This window comes from Nuphar pumila, chromosome 14 (genome assembly GCF_984573655.1).
Source record: "Nuphar pumila chromosome 14, dmNupPumi1.hap1.1, whole genome shotgun sequence".
Lineage (NCBI taxonomy): Eukaryota > Viridiplantae > Streptophyta > Magnoliopsida > Nymphaeales > Nymphaeaceae > Nuphar > Nuphar pumila.
In genome coordinates this window covers 59,393,574-59,419,596 of record NC_143262.1, presented here as the reverse complement: position 1 = coordinate 59,419,596, position 26,023 = coordinate 59,393,574, and the positions used below count along the sequence as shown (strand labels likewise).

The 26,023-nt window shown below is 37.8% G+C and overlaps 1 protein-coding gene across 1 annotated transcript in view; it reads right to left on the bottom strand.

Annotated features, from left to right (window-relative positions):
- Nucleotides 1–13,486: 13,486 nt before the first annotated feature.
- LOC149816869 (uncharacterized) overlaps nucleotides 13,487–26,023 on the bottom strand; it is a 75,062-nt gene continuing 62,525 nt past the window's right edge. The window contains exons 6-7 of the mRNA XM_089986691.1: nucleotides 14,471–16,525; nucleotides 13,487–13,720 (exon numbers count right to left, since the gene is read on the bottom strand). Coding sequence (XP_089842817.1) covers nucleotides 13,703–13,720; nucleotides 14,471–16,525 — 2,073 coding nt within the window. The 3' untranslated portion in view covers nucleotides 13,487–13,702. The remainder of the gene's footprint in view (nucleotides 13,721–14,470; nucleotides 16,526–26,023) is intronic.

Below are 26,023 nucleotides of genomic sequence, written 5' to 3'. Positions count from 1 at the left end.
GAATTCAGTGGAAAACAGTTTGAAATTCGGAATGGTGGTCAAAATGACCAAAATACCCCTAATTATAAAGTTATACCTTTAAAATCAGGGTTTTTTTGAAGGAAAACTTGGTAAAATTGAGATTTTGAAATTTCAAATTGAATCAAATCATGATGAAATGCAGTAAGAGACATGATGACATGCTGCTAAACACATTAGGACTGTAAAATCAGAATTTGGCATTTTGCAATTTATCCAAAATAACGAATTTCGCTTGTTTTTCACCTTGATCCGGGTCCTGCGGGACCCTGTTTTGGTATTATGGCTAATCCGAACCTCAAATGGATTCCAAATTGCACCAAATTTGGTATGAAGCATCTACTTACTCTGATAAACAACCTAGAATGCTAAAAATCAAGAAATGATATGATTTAAATGCTACAATTCAAAGAAAGTCCTAAAATTGTGGATTTTGCCTATGGATCCGAACCAAAGGCAATGCCTAATATGATAAGGCAAGATTTACACCATGGAAACTTCTGATATTTTTCAGACTGCTAAAAGACCCAAAATGGAACATTTTTGGTTTTTACAGCCTCGAGATTTGAGACATGGTGAGTTCGGCAACAAGGATTTAGTTCTGACAGAGGTAAAAATCACCCTAATATGATGTAAAATGCTAAAAACATATAAAACAGCCATGGAAATTTATGAAATGAATCATAGCTATGCACGACACCTACATGAACAACTTTCATGTTTATGACTTCGGCATTTGATCAACGGAAACACAGATAAAATATAACTATTCCTACCTAAACTAACAGAACAGACAAATGTAGCAAAACAGGGGACTGACAAAAAAATCCGAAGCAGGTATCAACGCTGTTCTAAAAATCACAGGCTTTCAGATGCAAACAGAGGACATCTCGGACACAACTTTCACTTTTTATGGTTTTGGATTTGGAGCAACACACAAAGAGAAACCACAGCCCTAAGTCGATCCAAAATCTCAGAGGCCCAAATTAGGCTCTGACACGTGTCTCGAACTCTCAGATTTTTGTCAGACATAAACAAAAATCTGAAAACTCTAAAAAAATCATATAAAAAACTAGACATTCTCCCGAGTTCAGAACATTTTTCGGATCGAAAATCGGATCTCCCATGAGGGATATCTCGATTTTACAATCGGCAAATGATTTTCAAAACGCATCCCGGGTAACAAAACCCGACTTGCCATTTTGAATGTTTACCGCAGTAAAAAAATTCAAATGCCTCCGAATTTTTGGCAAAATTTCAAGGACACCTCATGGCGCATTCCGTGATTTTTTTGGGATTTTTAATAAAAAATAAATGCATGAAATGACGTGTGAACTGACTGACAAAAACAGAGACCTACTGAAAATAAGCATAATTGAAATAAATGCTAAATTAATCCTAATTAATTCATGAAATGTGCTAAATGAATGAAATAAAATGTAAATTAAATCTAACTAACTACATGCATGTTAAAAATCATCAAGGAAGCATAATTAACGTTTTTATATATGTCGTTTTATGAGAATAGCTCAATCCATCTCTCGGATGAGCTCTTTCTTCAAACGACTCCCGATTCGAATTATGGAGTCAAATTAATGGGAAAAGAAGTGCACCTTGTTTTGTTACGCAGCGTAGGAGCTCTTGAAAGGGGCGGCTATCACGAGCTTCCTTCGTCCTTCGCTCCGGGCTTCAGATGGTTCACCAAAATCGACCTATGCTTGAATCGAATTGGCCACTGCACGAACTTTACTCCACCTTCTCCAATGAGCCAAAGGGGGCACGATTTCCAAAGTTCAAAATCAGATTTTAGGGAGGCTAGGTCGGATTTTCAAGTTCACAAAATGGTTTCCCAAAGATCCTCCCCTCTCTTGGGCGTGGAGCCTTTTTTTATAAATTTTCTGAAAAAAATTTGAATTTCAAACAGGCTCAATCTGAGCCCTCCATGTGGCGCCATCTCAGGGGGTGCCATATGGGGGTTTGAAATTCGAATTTGGCTTTTGCAGGGAGCCCTCAGGTGGCGCCACCTAATGGGGCTATTTTGATTTTTGAGAAAAATAAAAAAAATGGAAATTTTGTGGGTGAGACACCTCAGCAGGGGGAATTTGAAATTTTTCAAAAGTTTGCTTGATTCTCTCTGCAGGGAACTCCCAGAAGGCGCCACCTCGGAGGGTGCTCTCTTGGAATTTGAAATTCAAACTCACCTTTTGTAGGGAGTCCTCAGGTGGCGCCACCTCATGGTGGGCTACCTTTATGAAAAATAAAATAAAAATAAAAAAAATGGAGCCAAGTGGAGTCCTGGAATGGCGCCACCTCAAAAGGTGTTTGACACATGTCAGAAGGACAGAGCAGTGGGCTCAGAAGGCGCCACCTCAGAGGAATTTGAATTTTGCTTTTTCTGGTGAAAGGAGATCTGGACATGTGGCAGTCCAGGATGGTTCCAAGTGTCAGCCTGCTGGAGAGGTTCTTCAGATGGCGCCACCTCAGAGGAGAATTCGAATTTCAAATGGAGGTTGGCCCTGGAGGAATGGAGGATGGACATGTGGCGCCACCTCAGGGTGGCTCCTACAATGCCATGTGGCAAGAGGGAAGAAAAGGAGGGAAAGGACATGTGGCGCTCTCATAGGCCATCTGGGAAATCAGAGCTCAGGATTTTCGCCACCTAGTGCCTTGTTTGAATTTTGAATGGTTTGCTTTTTCTGAAGAAGGCCAGGAGTGACATGTGTCTCCTACTTTTCTGAAAGAAGTAGGGAGAAGACATGTGTCCTCTACTTTTTCTGAAAGAAGCAGAGAATGACACGTGGCAGAGAGGAGAGAAGGTGGGCCAGGCCATGTGGCGCCATCTCAGACAACCTGGAAAAGGTAGAAGTTCAGGATTTGCGCCACCTATGAGGAGTTTTGAACTTTTAAATTCTAGTTTTTCTGAAGAAAGCATAAAACGACACATGGCGTCTACTTTTTCTGAGGAAATGAGAGCTTGCCACGTGTCCTCTGCAGGAGACACACTCCAGATGGCGCCACCTCAGAGGAGACAAGCTTACTTTATCTGGAGGAATCTAGGAGTGACACATGTCTCCTACTTTTCTGAGAAAAGTAGGGAGAGACATGTGCCAGGCTACTTTTCTAGAAAGAGTAAGAGGTTGACACGTGTCCCCTGTAGGAGACACACTTCAAGTGGCGCCACCTCAGAGGAGACAAGCTCCACTTTTTCTAGACAGGACAACCTATGACACTTGGCATCTCCTGGTAGTCTTGGAATGACACATGGCGCAGGATGGATAGGGTGACACATGGTAGATAAAGGGGATGACATGTGGCGGCTTTTTAGGGTAGCCCCACACTGACACTTGGCATGGAAATGGGAGGAGAGAGAAATGACAAGTGGCGCCAATCCAGGGGACAAGGCTCCTATATTTTTGGGTTTTTCAAAATTCAAATTTTCAAAAGGAAAGCTTGTGTGACACCACCTCAGTGTGGGTCCCACATTGCTTCTTTATTGAAATAAGGATAAAATAACAAAACCTCTTTTTGGAATTTTCATAAAATCTGGACTAATTGGTAAAGTAAAATTTTTTTGGGAAGAGTTGGCCCTTGTGGGGCGATTTTGTAAAAAGGAGATATTTGAATTTGTTGACAAAATGGCAAAATCTGAGATGAAGTGGCTGAAATCCATATTGAAAACTATCCAGATTGTTTTCCTGAGAAAATATTTTGACATTCAGAGTCCTGGGCGTAAAATGGGAAGAATTGATAATTTTGAAGACCCAGGGTTTTGATATCAATTTTGAAAACAGTTAAAATTCTAATCTGGATTGAAAATTTTGAAATCAAGAGTTCTGGACTTCGAAATGACATGCTGTGCAGTGCAGTGATTTGAAATGCTCATGCAATGATATGCAATGTCATGTCTTATGCAATATAATCTTGAGCCAAGACTTGGAGCTGTCTGTCTCCTGTCAGGAATAAAATTTTGAACATCTGAGCTAAAATAGGGAAATTTTGAGAGTTCCAGATGAAATTTGGACTTTTGCAAGGTCCGGGCTCAGAAAATGACCATTTTGCCCTCCAGCGATTTCAAAGGCTGGATGATGGTGTTTGGTGAAAATGTCGGGGAGGTGAGTGAAAATTTGGGGTGTTTACAGGGGTTTTATTTTCTATTCGTGGATTCCTGAGGCTGAATAGGTGGAACCATACATTGACCATCCCATATGAAAAATAGATGTTAGTTTTATCCTATTGAGCATGGAGTCGGTTTTTGAAACCGAAGACTGAATTCATGAATCAATTACAACATGAATCGATCATGAACATGGATGGACCGTAGTGTTGCGTATGTGTACTACAATTACATATCAAAATGGATATGTATATGCATACCCACGTGAAGGGGTGTGTTGTTTGCCAAGAAAGATGCCATAAATAAAAAAATCAATTTTATGCATTATGGCTTTATGCCAGCAAAATTAGGCATAGCCCATTAGCCCAAAACGGGATGCACGAGGGCTCTCTAATGGATCCCCTCATGGATGAGTTTGGATCAATGAAAAGGTAGACTAATCAGACCCTATATGTTGGGTTGGTTCAGTCCCTAACAAAAAAAGTGAAAACTATGTTCTTAAAAATCAGATGGAAAAATAAAGTACAAAAGTAGATGGGATTTTACCGAAACCGACCATGTGATGGTTCATGAAATTGATCCACTTGTCAATCAGTTTTGATCTACCTTAGAAACATACCAGATCAGCCTCTAGAGGAACTGTGTCTGGCTGGTTTCAAAAAAAAATATTAATTATTCTTTTAAACTAGATACTTTTCTGGGAATCAATATTTTCAAAAATTTGTTTTGAGAACCTGAAAAGAGTTGGTCCACATGTGGATCTGTCCAAAGGCTTGATATTCAATTATGTCCAGATCAGTTCTAGACGTATTTATCCCTACCCAGTTCTCACAAATGGATTGATCCAGAGATGGCGATATTCACGCCCAATGCATCGACCGTAATGCAAGTTCGATCGGGCATTCTGGATTAAGTGTGGGCTAAGATATGATTCTGGTGTATGGACTGTTATTTTTATATAACCTCCAAAATTTGTGAAGCACATTATCAGTCATGTGAGGAAAAGAAAAGAAAAAAGTGGTATTAATATAAAATTCACATATTGCATGGGAAACACTGAAACATTTCTGAGAAAATCGCTTTCGGCTTAACGGGTTGTTTATTCAGTTAAATGGCGGTGTTTGAGTGGTTGATACGTAAGTGACCCTATGTTGTTAATACAGATATTTTGTTTTAGCCATGAATGATTTGATGTTTGTAAAAAAATATATTAAAATTCAGTTTGTGTGCTAGAAGTTTACCTAAATGCACTTTACCCACATGTATCCATAAAAGACCCGACATATGTCTGGTAAATAATTTGTATCTCTCTCATTCAGAAGAGTTTTTATGAACAGTTTGCAACGTTGAGAAGTTGACAAAATTTTGCATGTTCTGTGAAATTTTGAGTTTTATTCTCAGACTGTGCACATAACTATGACAGTAGAAATAGAAAAGTATAGGCGCCCTAAGCCGATCGTATCTCCCTTGTTCAAAGGAATTTTTACAAGCGATTTGCGGCATTAGAAAGTTGACAATTTTTTTTATTTTATGAAAATCTAAGGTATGTTTTCAGGCTGTACACAGAACTATGACAGTCAGAACAACAGGTCAATTTGGGGCCCCGTCAGTCCCGAACCTGCTATGGACCAAATCAATTGTACAGGCAATGTATGAATGGTTTTGAATTGTGTTTCTAAGAATTTATTGAACCTATAAATGCAACTCCAATACTGAATTTATGTAGGTAAGGTTATTCTCTGCACTTGTATGCCTTATTGCAAACTGTGATTGAAATAAATGAATTATGCATTGCATATTACATGATTGTGTATGGATGCATCTGATTATGTATGGCCAATGCTTATTGGTAAATGCATGTTTAAATTGAAATATTAAAATTGTATTTATGTCATGATTGATTCATTGGCATTGAAATTATGCATCTGTGAGCCCATATTAGAGCTTAAATCTTAAATTAGATTCATTTTGTGCATGGATAGACTGAATGAAATTAATAGATTAAAAAGTTAACCATATGATATTAAATTTGTTGGGCTTATAATGAGATAGTAAGTGATACTTCTGGCTTTATGGGTATTATTTTAAGCACGAAAGGTTGCTCCTCCTCAGTCATGAAGATAAGGAAAGCCTCTATATTAGCCGTAGAGTAGATGATTATGAAACTCATAAGTGAAAGTATGATGCATCAGGTTGGTGGTGTTGGGAGCTATCTCTCGATTAATGTTGTCTCTCACCCAGGACTAGTGAAAGGTGCTCGACCAGGAAAAAATCATAAATTGTATGAATACACCTCTTGCACTATGGCCCTGATTCAGATATTGCCTGTGTAGTATCCACAGGAATAATAAGTGATAACCTAAATTTGTTTGTGCATTTAGATAGACATGGCATGCATCATGTAAAAAAAAATAAAGTTAATTAAGTCACTCATGCATGAATGATCTTTTGTTCTGTAATGATAAGTGCATGCATATTTATCTATTCATGCATAATATTTCAACTATTTATGAATGATAATCTTTTGATGCATTGTAATGCTATTCATGCTGGAATTGGTGACTCTTTGCATGCTTGTGTGAGTTGGTGGGATATTATCTTGCATATTAGTTTTGGTTTATGTGTATTGAATAGTACTTTCTACTCGACTTTCATGAGCCTAACTCATTTTATAGGGTTTCAGGTAAAGTAAGATGTATAACTACGGAGCAGATACAGAATGCTTGGGCGATGCCTGGAGCTAGTCCTTTTCTTTTTCGATGACAATTTTAGAAAACCAATTATTGCTATTTTAGACTCAAAATACTTTGATATGTATTTTAAAATACTTTGACTCATTTAATAGTGAATATTATTCTTGTTTTAATTCAGTTATAATGATTGATCATAGTGTAACTTCGATAATAGGTATCGCAAGCTCTGTATTAAATTGCCTTTGTGATAATTTAATGAACACTTGGTGTGTGCATGTCACACCAAGGGGAAAACAATACTTTTTACATGGCTGAGGCATCCTCTTGTTGTTGGAGAGTGCTACAACACTGCACAAAATACGAGGAGAAGTCAAAATGACCTTTTGCATAAAACAAACAATATAATACACAAATTGATAAATTGATTTCTTGAAAAAAAATACAACACAACATACCAAAAACATTGAACAGAGTTGGATGGCTATGTTGGGCATCTCCCCTATTCTACACGCAACCCAGGAAGTCTTTAAGGTGGTGACACAAATCCCAAGGCACCTAGTTTCCATTAGAGATCCTATTTCCTCAGGGAAATCAACCCAAAAGAATGGAAATCGAAGGAGAAAGAGATGAAGGGAATGAAATCCACAATGAAGCTACTAACGAAAGTGGTATCAACAATAGGGCATGATTCTCAAGGCTGGGATTCTATCACACAAAATGAGGAAACCCTAAATAGGGTAAATTGGTTAGCAAACACTCAAAATTTGAAACAAATTCAAAGAAGAAGCTATTGGGTATGGGGGAACTCACCTAAAATTGCCAAAGGGAACGTAGGAGGGCACAAAATGGTTGGGACATAGTTCACAATGCTATAATAGCACAAAAATCGAGAAACCTCCATTTAAGAGAAAATCAACTAGATAAATCTCCAAAAAGAAAAAGGAAGATAGAGGAAGAAGAAGGAAATGAAAAAAAGGGAATGAAGATTATGATACTCACCTCCACACTATTGTAGTAATGTCCGGCATAGATCCCTAGGTTGTTGGATGTTTCCTAAGAAGAAGAGAGGAAGAAGATAGAAGAAGGGGAAGAAGTAGGAATAGGGTTTTCAAAAACCCAAATGAGAAAAGGAGCAAGAAGTGGTGTCACCCCCTTTGAGAGAGAAAAAAGAGAGTGAGGGTGGGTCACACGCTAGCCCCTTTAGGCGCCAGTTCCAAACGGGTCCAATTTTGGGTTCGGTTTGGATCCAAAAAGCCCAAACTCCAATCTAGTAATTTCTAAAAATAAAAATCATCAACTAAAAATAACTAAATATATTTATAAAAAATATTGCCTAAAGTTAAATCTAGAATTTAATATCCTTTTATTTAATTATTTAAAAACCCATAAAACCTTAAGTTTGGGGTCGATCCATTTGGGTCCATTCTAAAATTCATAATCTTTTCTAAAATTTATTTTTCTTATCTTATTAACACCAAATAACTTTATTAATTTTAAATAGTTCATGGTTTTGGTATTTTCTAAAATAATCATTTTATTTGATTAGAATATTTTTCATAAATTTTTTATAACTAAAATACCCTTTGATAGGATTTCTTCTAAAACCACCAAAATGCATCTAGTTAGGCTCAAAACACTTTGAAAACACCTTGATGAGTCATAACTCACTAAAATAAATAGTTTTAATTATAAATTAAATATTTTATATAGTAATTTTTTTGAAATAATTCTAGAAATACCAATTTTACCCCTATTGGCAAAAAATGAGTAATTGAGAATGTAAAATACCAATAAATAAAATTTAAAAGATAGAAACATATTTCTAACTCGAGGATAAAGCTAATTTATTTATTTATTTATTTATTTATAATATTCAAAATTTATAGGTTTTACAATCTAGGTAGGCTAGCAAGGTTAGAAACAGGGTTAGGTTCAAGAGGATTCTGACAAGTTTGGGGGAAAAGTTTAGTGTGACCAAAATACAACAAATAAAATACTACAATTTTAAAAAGATGCTTAGGACACATGTAAGTAGGTCCTGGTAAAAAATCAGAGCCAAACTCTATTGGGTTTAGGATTTATGAGCTTGTGATCAGGTTGTAAGAAAGTGGGTTCAGACTGGGTCTGGGATGAGTTTTGAGTCTAAAAGGGTTCAGTAGAAAATTTTGTTCTCTCTACTGAATTAGGATTTTAGACTGATTTTTTGAGGATTGGTTGAGGACATGTGGGAGCACCTATGGTTAAAATTTAAAGCTTATATCAGGTTGGAATTGGGAGATATGACTCAAGAAAGTTGGATCAGATTATATAATGCACAACATGCAGAATATGTTGGGTTTCTTGAAATCAGTTTAGGTCAAGTGGGTGCAGACGTCAGGTTTGGGCAACGGTGAATGTTAGTTTGACTTACAAGGACCTAGTAGACACTATTGGAGAGTCCTACTATAGAGTTGTAGGTTAGGAGAGTCATTTGGATAAATATTGCTACAACAAGATTTTGACAACCATCGAGCTTAAGTACACCACACTTGGCTTGGGCCAAGTTTTCAAGTTCCAAACCTGCCAGAGGTCTGAGCTTAGTCTAACAAGATTGAAACGTGAGAGAGAGCCTAGAAGCAAAGGAGAGAGAGAAGCCTAGTGGCTTAAAGAGTTAGAGAGAGAGAGGGAGGGAGATGATTTTGAGAGGGAGAGATTCAAACTTTATTTCATTTCATGATATTTGCAAATGGAGTTTTACAAGGCCTACATATAGGCATATGAGAGGCTATTTACAGCCCTCACAAGTTACAAGGTTCAACTTAAATAAAGTCTAAATAGAGGTAAGCCTTCACTAGAATTAGGTATCACCTACTTGACCTAAGTTTATTTCAAGTAAATACCTCCTTGACTTAGGATATATTAGGTTAACACCTCCTTCAATTGGCTAAACTTAGCCAAGCTAATTTTAGCCACTCTCTACCATTCTTACACTCCCCCACACATCCTTTCCTGCTCCAAAAATAAGGAAGTTTCTCCTAGATGGGCTCCATAAGGGTTGGCCAGTTCTCGGGTAGGTTGGTGGATCTAGATCCCATTCATCCCTTCAATGCTAAAATAAGGTGGCACCCTTGGAGTGAGTCCTATTGGTCCAATATGGTGCTTATGACGATGTGGATTGCATGGTCAGATGTGGTGATACTTGGCTTGGGTCTCACTTAGCTAAGGTGACTTGCTTGGAGCTTGGATCTGGAGCAACATCAATTGGATCCATCCAAGTTCCTTGGTATAATAAATATGAATTTGGATCTGAGTATGTCATACTTAGATCCAATTGGGCCAATTGATGTGGGTTGAGGACTTCCACATTGAGATCCACTTTGATTGACTGGGCAATAGATCCATAATAGGGTCCATCAAAAATCAGATCGTATCATCCCCTCCCCCTTAAAATTGCCTAGTCCACTTGAAAAAGATCCACTTTGAAGACTGCAGTTGAACACGAAGGTTTATGCACCACTTCGTATTCTTTGGAAGACCATCTTCCAACCTTTAACACCACGTGGCACCCATGTGTCCTTCCAATACACAAGCCATCTGCATTCGTGAGCCTCTAGAGGGAGAAGCTCACTTCGCTGGTGGGTCCATTTGCAAATTCCACCGCAATAAAAAATAGTGAATAGGTTTAATCCAAACACTATGAGCAACACCCTCAAGTTGTCTTCCTTGTTGTTGGCGCTTTCATTGAGATATGGTCTCTAGCCTTGATATGTAGTCATCCTCATGGAGGAGTGAGGCCATGGTTGAACCATCCTCTCAATTTTCAGCATTTTTGAATTACTCCTCACTTTCTTCAAGCTTTTTAGAGCTTTGGACATCATTTAAATCACAAAACCCCTCTGAAGTTCTCAACCATGTTCATCTCAAGATAATTATGGGCGGGATCAACAACCCATAACACCATCATCTCAGGCCAACTCAACTCACATGTATCTCCTTGTAGGGTCTTGGGAGCCACTTTAAGATCACTCCAAATGAATGATTGGTGGAGGAGATCGTAGGTGATCTCGGCCTATATATATATATATATATATATATATATATATATATGAGTGTTGAGATGCTATCAACATTATATATAATGGCACGTACACATAATGTTGATAGCATTTCAACACTTGTGTGTGTGTGTGTATTTCAACTATACTTAAAAAAAAGTTTAGCTGAAATCAAATTAATTCAGATCTGAACACTTAAGTTCATATCTGAACACTAGATAGTTCAGGTCTGATCACAGCATACCCTCACGTCTGGGTGCATCGATGGTCCAGATCGGGGTTTACGAATACCCTCAAAACAGTATGTCATTTTTTGAAACCATGTGTAAAAAAAATTTAGACTGTATATACATTTTTTTTAAACTATATATATCAGATATTATACATGCCCAAATTTTAAAACACATGCATGGCCAGATTTTAAAACACAACCTGATTTTATTTATTTATTTATTTGAAACACCAGTTCCCACTGTACATGCACCCTATGATCGGAGCAGGGTCAAAACGCACAACACTTCAGACATTGGTCTGGTCGCTCCATGGTTCAGGCCGGTCTGAACTCTGAACGTGCCCAGATTTCAGACCTTAACCTAACCCACACAGTTCAAACCGGGGTCCAAAATTACACACACACGCCCGAACATATACATTTTTTTAACAGTCTAATCAGATCAAACTGAAACTGTTTTTTTAAACCATGTATATACAGTTTCCAGACTATATACATTTTTTACCAACCCATGCCTTTAGATGAAGGTTAACCAAAATATTGATGCACTCGGCAAAACATGAAAAACTGCATTTAGATAATATCTAACCATTAAAATCCATTTAAAATGAAACCAACCATTTAAAATACATCTAGATTAAATTTAGCCATTAAAAATGAAGAACCGCCATTAAAATAGATTTACAAGGAAACTAACCATAAAATATGCATTTAAAATGAATATCAACCACTGAAAATGCTTCTACATGAATACTAACCATAAAATATGCATTTACAATGAATATCAACCATAAAATGCATCAAATTTACACTGATGAAAGCATTTAAAAATACTAACATGGATTTCTCCCACATATATTCATACTCATACCTACATTATTACAAAAATACATGTAAGATAACATGAACAAACTAGATGATGGATCTGGATTTACTTACTCTTTTGGAGATCAAACACCACAAAAGAAACCAAAAAATAAGAAAAAATCCCTTACTCAAGGTAGGGTGAAGTCCCTTTTGGTACCTCACACTACACAAAGAGGTTAGGGATGAACCAACCACCAAGCTCGAAAAGTCTCAAGTTAGAAAAAAAATCGATGAAGGTGAGAGCAAGGGGAAAGAGAGAGAGAGAGAGAAGAGATTTTTGAAAAAATGAGGAAGATTATGACCCCTCACCTTTTTAACAACATTTTATAGAGTTGAATTAGGGTTTGATGAGGATGTGCGACTAAGATTGAAAGAAGGAGATGGAGGGCTGAGATAGAGATCAAACTCTCCTCTCAAAAATAGTATTTTTCAAAAAGTTTGAATTCCCATAAGTCCAAATTCAGTTTTCAATAAAATGGCAATAATGCCTTTTGTTTTGAAAAGGTTTTATCCCTTTAGGGACAACCCTTGGGATTCCCACTTATTAGAATCACCTTGGAACATGCACGAGAGAAGGATCTTATCATGCATATTCCAATATGCTTCCCCTCCCCCATGTGCACATGGCATAGGGGAGAGCACCACACAGAAAACCGACCAGCCCTAGGGATTGGGTTGGTCTAGTTCCAAACCAACACCAAATCCACGATTTAGTTACAACATATGTTTTATTTTTCTTTTTTCTTTATATATATATATATATATATATATATATATATATATATATATATATATATATATATATATATATATATATATATTATTTTAAATCCTTGGTCGACTTTTTGATTGGATCCTCAATTGGATCTAGATACAATTGAATACAATCTAACCCACTAAAGATTTTTCAATAAATAAATTTCTCTGTATATATTTTTTTCATCTGGTTATATAATTCAATCGCATAATTAATTATGCCCTGACAGTGTAGTTAGCCACCCTAACCAATTTAATTCAACCACATAAATTATTAATTGATTTAGTTGAAAATTAAATCAAAATTCATAATATACTTGATAGTTCACCAAAAATTGCTAACTGTACTACAAACAAGCCAGAAAAATGAAGATAAATCACTCATCAATCACACAGGTCACGTGCTTTCTAACCATGGTGTTGGGCTTTCTCTTGACAGTTTAGCTAAAGTAGGCGGAGCTCATGTTGGGAATTGGGACTTGATTTTTCAAAGGTAGAATTAAAGTGACCAGGGTTTGCTCTGATACCAAGTTGCCATATATTACCAGAGATAGTTGAAAGCATTTGAAATAGGTTGCTTCTATTACCAGAGATAGTTGAAAGCATTCGACACGCAGATGATTTGATGTACAAGCATATGCTTTTTATTTTTATTTTACCACGTAGGACGAAAAAAACTATCATCCATACAGACAGATAAGCCAAGATAGCGCTGATGCATACTAAATCAGAACATGAGAAAACGCACACACAACAAACAGAAAAAAGGAGATACAAAAACCTATTGATGATTCTATTTCTTTTACCAGATATAAAGAATAACAGATGAGTGGGAGACTAACTTCCACTTTCCAGAAACAAGGCAACTAATTAACCAGGATATCATGTGCATGTAACATGCAAAAATTACACCAAAAGGACCCCCTTGTTGCCCACGTTTGCACCTGCAATAGAAAGAATAATCTGGATTTTTTCCTGTGTACATGTATCAACCACTTGTCTGATCCTGCATGCAGCAACAACCAAAGACATAAATAAAGAGAAATATTTTATTGTTGAAGACATGAGTAAAATTGCAAACTCAGGCAAAGATAGAGATAAGACCAGGGAGGAATCCAACAATGACTTGGTTATGCCTAAAAGTGATTTGTGCAATCCAATCGGGCTGATTGATATTCTGTACCTCAAATTCGGACAGACCAACTCTGATAAAGGTCACGTTGGACAGCGATGCAAAAGAGCTCAACTTATTTCATGGAATTTAGCACTGACCAGCCAACCAAGTCTTATTGTAAGTTTAACAGCAGGGTACCCAGGAATTGACACTCATTAAAAGACAAGCACTTAGTTGCATCTATGGATTCTGTTCATAGGGCAATGCAGATTCAAACAGAAGAGGATTTCTATGTCAGAGATGGGCCCACAAAATTAATGTAAAGAAATAAATTTCAAAAGAAAAGGCTCAGCAAGTGTTTAATTGTTATTTATGAATTTATAAGAGCTCCAGTTAATGAATCTGACAAGAATTATCGATTAGCTGGCTGGTGCCTAAGACAGGCTTCAATATGACTGGTCATGCACTACCAACAAAGACAAATTACAGGAACAAAATATTAAATGAGAAAAAAGGAGGTTCCAAAAGAAAATATACTGATGTGGAGGAAAAGCTACGATGAAAAATTGCTTCATATTAAACAAACTCAACCAGTTAGAAAACTATTAAATGAACATTGGCTTACAAGGCAAAGAAGATTACCATGTGACTAGATTGAGGCTTCTCCAAGCCACCACTGGTGCTTTCTGACATACAGTTAACATGCACTATTAGTTTTGCTGAAAAGTCAATATCCATGCTCCCAGAACCATCAGTAGGAAGGGTCATATACGCTGCCCCTTTAAACATCCACTCATCCCTCTTATGACAGTAAAAATCTTCAAATGGCTCACTACATAATGCACATATAATCTGGCTTTCATCGGCAGGGACCATTGGTTCAGACCTGTCAGCAGGCAAAGTCATTTCACTTGCTGGGCTATGGATTGGGCCAGAGGATGAACCAGGCCTCCCTTCAACCCAGTCTCTCCAGCTAACATACCACTTCCTCGATATTCTCTTGAAACTGTCAAGTTCAAGCTTTCTTGAAGCATGCCAGTCCAGGTGCCTGATGAGATTGCTTTCACATAAGAGTCGAAGGCCACATATGCTGCATTGATGTGGAAGGTAATGAAACAGACCATTGATGACTGAATGGTGAAACTCTCGGATTACCTCAGGCTTAAACTCAACGCCTATCTGGGCCTCGATTTCAATTGTTGCATTTGAACAATCAGAAGGCCTCGAACTAGACTCAGAAACAGACAGCTCACCATCTGGAGGGGTAAGAGGGGAGGTTGTTGAAACCAAATTTGAGGAGCCTGGCATAGAGCTACTGGTAACAAGGCCTTCACTCTGGTGAATCTGAATTGGCACCTGGACTGGGTTAGGCTTTGATGATTCTGGTTCTGATGTAGATATCAAACCCTTAGCCACTAAAGAGCTCAACAAACTTGAAAGTGGATTTGTCGTGACATTTCCAGAGCTTGAACTCTGTGAGGATGTACCTGCCATTGATGATGCAGGTGGAGGACCAGGAGGTAGTGGAGGCTGAGAAGTTCTGGGCAGTGGCAAGGATACAGCCGATAAGGCATCCTGCCAGCTTGGACCTAACACAGATGCAGATGTGGATGTAGACACAGAATGTGAGGATGCTGAGAGTTGCATGGGTGGGGGCCCACTGGGCAAAGGGGGCGGCACATTTAAATTTGATTGTGAAGGACCAGACTCAGGATAATTCATGTTTGAGAAACTGCTGGTGTTTTTAGGCACATCAGTTGATGCAAAGGAGTGTGGAGGTAGCAAGCCACTCTTCATGGTTGCAGCCAATAAACTATCTGTGTTTGTTTGACCTGGAAGAACCCTTGAAGAATTTTTAGGGAGACCTGAATTTGAGTATTCTATAGCTTGGTGGAGTCCAAAACCTTGAGGTTGCATCTGCAGCTGTTGTGACTGTCCAGGTGGTTGAGATGGTTCTGGTTGCACAAAAGGAACGTGCATCCTTTGTTGTGCAAGAGAAGATGATGTCTGCAATTGCTGGGACACTCGTGAATGGGACAAGGTGTTACCTTCATCATGATTTTGAGGCATAAAAGGAAGCTCTTTATTTCCTTGGAATTGTTGTGATACATTTGACTGCCCCACATGTGAGGCTTTTTGACCTGGAGGAGACATGGCTTGTAGACGGTCATGCTCAGGTAAACCATACGGCTGATGAAGTTGACTGTGTAGCTGATGAGGTGCCAAAGATGGTGACTGTGTGAGCTGGTGCACAGATGCATGAGTCGAAGGTGATGGAGGTCTCTGTGGTTGCAGCTGCTTATGCCCAGGCATTACACTGAATGGGAGAGCATGATGGGTAGATCCAAAGCTTGAAGGAGCACCCAGCCCTACTTGTGATCCAATTCCTGTTCTTTCTATGGATGGTGGATCCACATTTGAACTTAAATTACCATCCAAAGCAATGATATACCCTTCTTGTTGACCTGTATTAGTAGAAGCAGTCGTTGGATGGTTTAAAGCATCAATGGAGTGTAGCCTGGAGAGAAACCTGGACATTGAATGAGGCTGGTTCAGTTGGTCCTGTGGAACCCATCCTGGTTGATGAACAAATGCAGCTTCTACCCCTTGACATACAGACGATGAATCCACTTCTCTCCTATTCCTAGAGCCAGCATCGTTCTGGCCATGAGATTGTTGAAGGTGATCATGAAGGTCCTGTATATGATAATCAAAATCAGACCACGAACTAAAACAACTGCTTCACACATACAGATACCAGCATCAGACAGTTATGCAGTGTTGGGTACCTCTCTCTCTCTTGGAAGTTTCACGCATTAATGATTACTATCAGAGCTAATTTTATAGAACACAAAAAAGATGTTCCAATTCCAAAATATAACTAATGAATGTATCTAGGGTGAAAAAAAGTGTTTGACTTGCTAATATCCATGTAATATTGTGGAAATTAAAGACACTCTGCATACACACACATGTTTGACCTTTGAATTACAAAAATTAATCATGACATTAAGCTAGTAATATAATGAATGAGAGATAAAAAATACAAGTATTACTCCTTTTTCTGGAAAATTTATAGAAAAAAATTAAAATATGATTTAAAAATTACATAAAAAAGATGTGTAATTATGTACAAAATAATAACATTAACATAAAAACTATCACTGTGGGGGTTGCCCGCGTGGCCAGTGGGGTGGTTGTGAAGGCACTGGATCAAACCCCATTGGCGCACGGGTGTGTCTGTAGCTTTCGAAGGTGGAGACGTAAGGCAGGGTGGTCATGGCCCACCCAGGGATTGCCTTGCTTGGGGGCGGGTCACCCATGGTGGACAGTGATAGAAATAGTGGTTCCCTGTTTCATACACAAGAGCAGACATCGAATGGGAGAGAGAAAAGAAAGCTGCAGAATTTTCCCAATAGTCGATTGTGGTATTGGGCTTCCCATTAAATACATGTTGTTACAATTACTAGGGTACGAAAATACCCATCATACAACAAATGTAAATTACAATATGCCATTAGTGCCTTTAATGAACATGTGTTGATTAGAGTGCTAATTGGATGAACTCAAATTGGGTTTGGATAACCCAGTCGTGAATACACGCTTCTTTTCATCCTCCCTCAAGTTGTACATGGTTTTGAACCATGAACAACTTGCCTTTCAACATCCAGAATCGGTCATTGATAAGCCATTTGGTAAACAAGTCAGCAACTTGATCAGTAGTCCGAACAAATTCTGGTTCAATTTCCTTCTCTTCGACTTTTTGTCTTACAAAATGTTGATCAATTTCAATATGCTTGGCACGGTTGTGGTAGATAGGATTGAATGACATGTTGATGGCACTTTGATTGTCACATAGGAGAATACATTTAGATATTGATTCTCCTACTTCTGTCAACAAATGTCTAATCCATGTTACTTCAGCTGTAGCAGTTGTCATTGATCTGTATTCAGCTTCTGTGCTTGATCTGGCAATAGCCCTTTGTTTTTTACTGCTCCAAGAGACAAGATTTAGGCCAACGAAAATACAGTATCCTGACACTGACCTACGCTCATCTGGATCTCTTGCCCAATCTTCATTTGTGTAAACAAGAAGTTCATGCATGTTATGTCCATTCATACTCTTTCTGTACAAAAGACCATCCCCAATAGTTCCCTTCAAATATCGAAGAATACGTTTAACAGCTTCCATGTGTCCAATACGCGGTTCATGCATGAACTGAGATACCTGATTGACTGAATAGACAATATCAGGGCGAGTAAAAGTGAGATATTGAAGCATCCCCACTATCCTGCAATATCCTTTAGGATCCTCGTACAAATCGTCATCTCTGGAACTGAGTTTCTGATGAAGTACACTGGGTGTGCTTAGAGGCTTGCAATCTTTCATACATGCTTTGCTGAGAACATCAATGGTATACTTATGTTGGGTAAGTGTCATGCCTTTAATAGTTCTGTTAACTTCTACTCCAAGAAAATATTGCAGTTTACCAAGGTCTTTCATCTTGAACCTGTGGTTTAGGAGTTCTTTGACCTGCTCAATGTGTTCAGCAGAGTTACCTGTAATGATTATGTCATCTACATATATCAATAATAAGGTAATTGTGTCGTTACATTTGAATATGAAAAGTGAATGATCAAGAAGCGAACGACTAAAACCATATTTCTCTATTTCAAGAGAAAAACTGTCAAACCAAGATCGAGAGGCTTGCTTCAAACCATATGTAGCTCTCTTTAATCGACACACATATTATCTAGAGTTCCCTTCTGCATACCCGGTGGGTTGTTCTATGTACACTTCTTCCTTTAGAGTTTCATATAAAAATGCATTTTTTACATCCAGTTGACTGATAATCCACTAATGTTCAATAGCCAATGATAGTATGATTCGAATAGTATCCATTTTCACAACCAGACTGAAGGTCTCATCGTAATCTTGTCCTTGCTCCTGGGTGAATTCCTTGGCAACTAGCCTAGCCTTATATCGCTCAATAGTACCATCCGGCTTATACTTTATTTTGTACACCCACTTGGACCCAACTACATTTCGATCATGTGGTCTGGGAACAATCTCCCAAGTGCCACATTCATGAAGAGCCTCCATTTCTTCATTCATAGCTTCAATCCATCGCTTAGAATTTGCTCCTTGATAGAAAGTCATGGGTTGTTCTTCCTTACCTAGAGAGGTTAAGAAGAGTTGAAAATCCATAGTGAAATTCTCATAACTTACCCATCTATCAATAGGATGTCAGGGTCGAGTGGATCTTCTGGGAGCAGAAGAAGAATTCATCTCTTGATTAGAATTAGGAAGAATCCCCTTCTCATATCGAGAGTAAACAATGCCTTTATACCTTTCGGGAGGCAAGAGTGGATCGGAAACGACACTTTCCTGAGTCGTTTGTACAACATCAGACATGTTTCCCTCATCTCTTTTATTACATTCTGAAGGACAAACATCATTAACATTAGAGAAGAGGTCAGAGTTCAACCAAGGGTGATAAACTTCAATTTCAGGAAGGGTGTCAACCTTGTGATCAAAATTCAATTCATCAAATACAACATTCCTGGATATTTTGATACGCTTGCTCACGGGATCATAGCATTTGTACCCTTTATAGTCATCAGCATACCCCACAAATTTGCACTTCAAGGCCTTATCCTGAAACTTATGTCGCATTGAACTGTCAACATGAACATAACATACACACCCGAATACTCGCAAATCATGATAATTTGGATGAACACCATGTAAGGAAAGGTAGGGTGATTTGTTTTCCAAGATATTCATGGGCAATTGATTTATGATATGAACGACTGAATGAAAGGCCTCTGCCCAGAAGGTAACTGGAAGGTTACTATCATGCATCATGCTCATGGCACTCTCGACAATATGGCGATGCTTGCGTTCAGCAATCCCATTCTGTTGAGGTGTATTAGGACAGGACACCTGCCTACGTATTCCATTTTTCTGGAGAAATTTAATAAAGTCATTTGAGGAGAATTCACCCCCTCCATCACATTGGAAACAAAGGATATTATCAGAGAATTGATTTTGAACAAAGGAATGAAAATTCTGAAATAACTTGAATGTTTCAGACTTACATTTCATAAAAAAAATCCATGTATACCGAGAATAGCTATCAACAAAAATGAGGTAATACCTGATGCCAGACATGGAGGGAACTGGAGCCGGACCCCAAACATCAGAACAAATAATTTCAAAAGGCTTTGAAGCTCTTTTATTAATAGAATGAAATGGAAGGACATGACTCTTACATTGAAGACAATTAGAACATTTTTTATCATCGACATTTAAATTTAGACTTGACTTGGGAATAAGACTGTTAGAAACAAGTTTTTCAATAAAACGACTACTACAATGACCCAAACGACCATGCTAAAGATTTGGCTCATTACACTCAGAAAGGCTAAAAACATTTTTAGAAAAAGCTGAAGAAAATGATGATGCGAGCTTCAATGTGGAAGGATTCTCTTAAAACACGTACATATTCCCTTGTCGCTTTCCTTCAGCGAACGTTTCCCTCGTGTGGAGATCCTTGATACGAACAGAAAAAGGAGTAAACTCAACTAAGGCATTGATGTCATCAACAAGCTTAGAGACAAACAATATTTTTCTTGATATGCGGAGCATAAATGACATTTGAAAGAGCAAAGGAAGAAGTAGACATAGGTATGACAGAGTTTCCAATGTGAGAAATATGATGGTGAGACCCATCTCCAGTGACTATACTATTTTTACCAGCATAGGGAACACAAGTTAGGAGCTTACCAACATCACCAGTGACATGAGTGGCTGCACCGGAATCAACATACCAAGTGCCCTGATCATTTTGCTTTAAGTTCAATTCAGCTAGAGCAGAGAGTAACAACTCCTCGACTTCGTCACTGTTCTTCAATTTATTTGACCCCTTGCTTGTCTTTGGTCGTTTACCTTTATTTTGAGGATTAAACCAACAATTTGCTTTGATATGCCCCATTTTATTGCATAGAAAACATGTCGGTATTGATCTTTGCCTTTGCCCACTGGGAGGAATATTATGTGTAGGTAATATTCCACGACTTCCTTGTCCATTTCTTTCTTGACTCCCTCTATCTCGAAAATCATATCTACCACGTCTTCGCCCATATGCAACTCCTGTGGCAAGAACAGTGTGTGCTCCACCTTGAGAATGAGTATGTTCAGAAAATCCCTTTAGGGTCATCTCATACTGCAAAAGCTTGGCATGAAGATTTTCAAAAGCAGGTAACTCTGACAAACACAATAAGGAAGTAACCATCATATGATAATCCGATCCCAGCCCACTCAAAGTATGTTGCACCATATCTTTGTCACTAACTGTGCATCCCACGATGGCCAGCTGATCTGTAATGGTCTTCATTTTGTTCAAGTACTCCATGATGGTCATGGAGTCCTTTCTTAACATTTGGAATTCTTTCTTCAAAAATAATATTTTGGCCTGAGAAACTTGAGAATATGTCTGAACCAATCCATGTCATAATTGCATTGCAGAGCAGTCATCTGGAATTGCCACAAGCACTTCCTGTGATAATGTAGAAGTGATATAGGCAACCAGCGCCTGATCTCGCTTCATCCAGGATACGTATTCTGGATTTCTGACATAGGTAATAGAAAGATCTCCCTCACCATTCTTTGCTTCTTGTGATATGAACTCTGGAGGAATAGGAACAGAGCCATCCAGATGTCCAGAAAGGTCCGACTGTTAAAATATGTAATCTCATATAATATCTCATATGTAATCTCATAGACATGTAATGTTTTATCTCCTTTCTAGTTAGGATTTTTCGTTTAATTAATTCTAGTTAAAATACAACTAGAATTAGCCAAACCAGTCCATCATTGGACTGATTTGGCCTTTACCTTTTTGACTAGTCAAAAGGTACCTTTTTGACCAAGTCAAAAAGGTAAATCCAAAAAGAGTTGTTGGACTCCCCAAGAGCTCTATTAGAGCCGTTGGAGAGTCCAACAGCTCTCTTAAGGCTTCTCTCTACCTCTCTATAAATATGGGGCTATTACCTTGTAAATGCTTACTCTTGTTTTGGGTTTTTATCTCAAATCAATAAAATTGTTTATTTTTCATTTTTATACCCGTTTCGGGTTGTGTGTATTCTTAAGTTCTCTTTGTGAACCTTTGTGGTTCTTATGATGTATTTGTGAGAACTTGTTGAGAGACATTTGTTGTAGCGTATTTTTCACTTTCTTACATGGTATCAGAGCAAGGTCGGTGGACGTGTATTGGGAAGTGTGCCATGCAACTACTCTTCAAGAAAGTGAAGTCTCTTTGAAGAAGTGCTCGTGTGTAGCCTTGAAGGGCGTGGAAGGCTACTTATTTTCGATCTTTGTGGTTAAAATATTCCTCTTCCCACTTGCTTTTCTTCTTCCCCTCTCATTCCCAAGCTTGTAAAATGGATGACAATGATAATGTCACCATTAAGTCCATAAAACTCAACGATTCAAACTATGTAACATGGGCTTCAATCATGAAGCATCTTATTTGGAGAAAGGGTCTATGGGGCTTAGTTGATGGAACTGATAAAAAACCTAAACTAACGCTCACTAAAGAAGAAGGTGAAAGAGAAGTACGTCTTTCGGAGGTGGAAAAAACTAAGGCCATCTCCACATATGAAAATGAATGGAAAGAATGGAGAATGGGTCACGCCAAGATCATGTCTTGGCTAATTTCTAGTGTAGACATAAAGAAGTGTTCAAGTCTGGCAAAATTTGAACATGCTAATGATGCGTGGGAATATCTTAAGAGAATGTATTCTCTTAAAGATATTGCTCATATATGTAACTTACAAGAAAAGGTTCGGAATATGGTTCAAGGAGATAAAAGTATTAGAGAATACTACAATAGCTTATCCGAACTATGGGAAGAGTTGACTCTTCTTGAACCAAAGTGGCATTGTCCACAAGACATTGAGCTTCGCCAAAATCAAGTAAATGCGGAGCATTTTTTTCAATTTATAAATGGGTTGAGACCCGAATTTGAATCAACCAAGTCCGCTCTTCTACATCGGGAAAATGTTCCCTCTATTGAAGATACCATTGAAGAGCTAAGTATGGAAGAAAATAGACTCAAGAAACGAGTCGACAAAAGCGATGATGATACAGTTTTAGCTGTATCTAGACCAGGTAATCACATTCGCACATACAAACCTACACATATTGGGAGAATAAACAATGAAAGGCAAGGAGGCGATTTTGAAAGGAGAAAAGTTATTTGTTATTACTGTCCAAAGTTGAAAAAATCTTATAAGAAGAAGGTAGTTGTTGTTGAATCAAAAGAATCAAATGAGACATCCATTGGAAACATGTCTCTGTCTCAGCTGGTGGAGGCTCTACAACCTCTTCTTAAAGGAACTTCTCCCTCAGCTGGAGTTGCGATCTCTTCTGTTGGCACCTCCGATCCAGGTAAACCCCTATGGCTTCTTGACTCTGGTGCTTCTTTTCACATGACACCAAATTTAAAATTATTGTCGCATTGTTATGACTCAAGTGGATCGAGTGTTTTTACTGCGGATGGAACATCCCTTGAGATAAAAGGAATAGGAAATTTTGAAAATAACTCTCAAAACTCAAAAGGATTTTGTGTTCCAAAGATTAGATATATCCCCAAACTTAATCTAAATCTCTTATCTGTTTTTCAATTAACTGATCATAGGTGTAATGTTTCCTTCTCTTCTCATCATTGTCAAGTACAGGATCACCAGTCAGGGAAGCTGATTGGGGAAGGCCATAGAGAATGAGGCTTATATTACATGGATTTTTTGGAATTACCCAAGAAAACATTATGTTGCAATGTTCAAAAAGTAGGCTTGGATCTTTTACACCAAAGATTTGGTCACCCTTGTATATCCAAGCTTCAGTACTTTCCAAACATGGAAAAAAATTGTAATTTTGAAAGTTTCACTTGTGAAAAATGTATTCTTGGAAAAATGAAACGACTAGCATTTCAAGAAAGAACTTTTGTCTCCACTCGACCACTTGAATCAATTCACTCTGATGTTTGGGGTCCTGCACCAGTTACGTCAAAAGGTGGGTTTTTATACTATGTAATTTTTGTGGATGACTTTACACGATATATCTGGATTACTTTCTCAAACACAAATTTGAAGTGTTCTTTTTTTTCAAATATTTCATAATATGGTCAAAAATCAATTTAAGAATGATATTTCAATATTTCGCACTGATTCAGGAGGAGAATTTTTATCAACTGAATTTAAAGAATATTTGAACTCACATGGAATTTCACACCAAAAATCTAGTCTCTATACCCCTCAACAAAATGGGTTGGCTGAGAGAAAACACAGACACATTATAGAAACAACTAGAACCCTACTTATCACACATCAACTTCCTAAAGTTTTTTGGGTCAAAGCTATTTTAACTGTTGTGTATCTTATTGATAGGATGCCCTCATCCTCAATAAAGAATATTTCTCCTACTGAAAAGCTTTATAAACAAAAACCTGATTATTCTAGACTGAGGGTGTTTGGGTGCAAGTGGTTTGTTTTTACAGATAAAAATGATAAATTATCTCCTCGTGCTATACCCTATACTTTTTTAGGATATGCAAATAATCAAAAAGGATACACATGTTTTGACCCTAAAAACAACAAGTTATACGTTTCAAGGAATGTATCCTTTCTAGAAAATGAAAGTTTTTTTTAAAACAAAAATTCTACTGAAATAGATAAGTATTCCTTCTTGTTGGATCTAGTTCCAAAGGATAGTGAAAGAGAAATTGATCTAGATGATCAGATGGATGTGATTGATTCTGATCCTCATAGAAATAGTCAAGATTGTATTCAATACTCTAGACGAGAAAATTTAGAAAGACAGTGTGCCCTGGATAAATACACAAGGGAACATGAATCTGCCTCTTCATCTAGAAAATCCACTAGGATCTCGAGGGTTCCTGCAAAGTTTGTGTCATATCAGTCTTTTTCACCAAAACATCAAGCCTTTATTGCTCTAATTCATTCCTATGAAGAACCTCCCAGTTATGATATAGCCAAGGATCAACCAGAATGGGTCAAGGCTATGAAAGTCGAATTAGAAGCTTTAGAAAAAGCAAATACTTGGACCATTCAAGATCATCCTCCAAACAACAAGAAACCTATTGGTTGTCGTTGGGTGTACAAGGTGAAAACCAAGAGTGATGGCACTCTTGAAAGATTCAAGGCCCGGTTGGTGGCAAAAGGTTATTCTCATGAATATGGAATAGACTATGAAGAGACCTTTGCCCTAGTAGCTAGAATGACCACTGTTAGAATCCTAATAGCTCTTGCATCAATAAAGGGATGGCATATCTTTCAAATGGATGTTAAAAATGTTTTTCTAAATGGAACTTTAGCTGAAGAAGTATACATGGACCCACCACCAGGAATGAATATACCTAAAGGGAAAACACTTCGCCTAAACAAGGCTTTATATGGTCTCAAGCAAGCTCCAAAAGCTTGGTATGATAAGTTTAGTAAGGTTATGCTTGATTTTGGTTTTCAATTTTGTCTTACTGACACAGCTTTGTTTGTTAAGAATTCTGATGCAGGTATTATCATCCTTCTACTCTATGTTGACGACATGATCATCACTGGAAGTGATAAACAGGGAGTTTATGATATTAAAAAAAATCTCAAAACACATTTTGAAATAAGTGATTTGGGTTTTTTGAAATATTTTCTTGGTATAGAAGTTGCCTACTCACCTAGAGGTTACTTGCTAACTCAATTTAAGTTTGCATTAGATATTGTTGTTAGGTCAGGTATTTCAGATGAAAGACATGTTGATACTCCTGAGATTGTGAATGTCAAAATGAAGATTGATGATGGAGAGTCACTCGAGAATCCGACTCCGTATAGGCAACTTGTTGGGGCTCTATCGTATCTATCTATCACAAGACCGGACATTACACATGCGGTCCATACAGCCAGTCAATTTCGACATGCTCCAACTTCTGTTCATATGGGAGCAGTTTTGCGTATTATTAGATATATCAAAAATTCTATTTCTCAAGGATTATTTTTATCCGCTTCCTCTAACTTAGAATTGCTTGCTTATACTGATGCAGATTGGGGTGGTGATCCAAATGACCGCCACTCAACTACAGGTTTTTGTGTCTTTTTAGGAGAATCCTTGGTGTCTTGGCGATG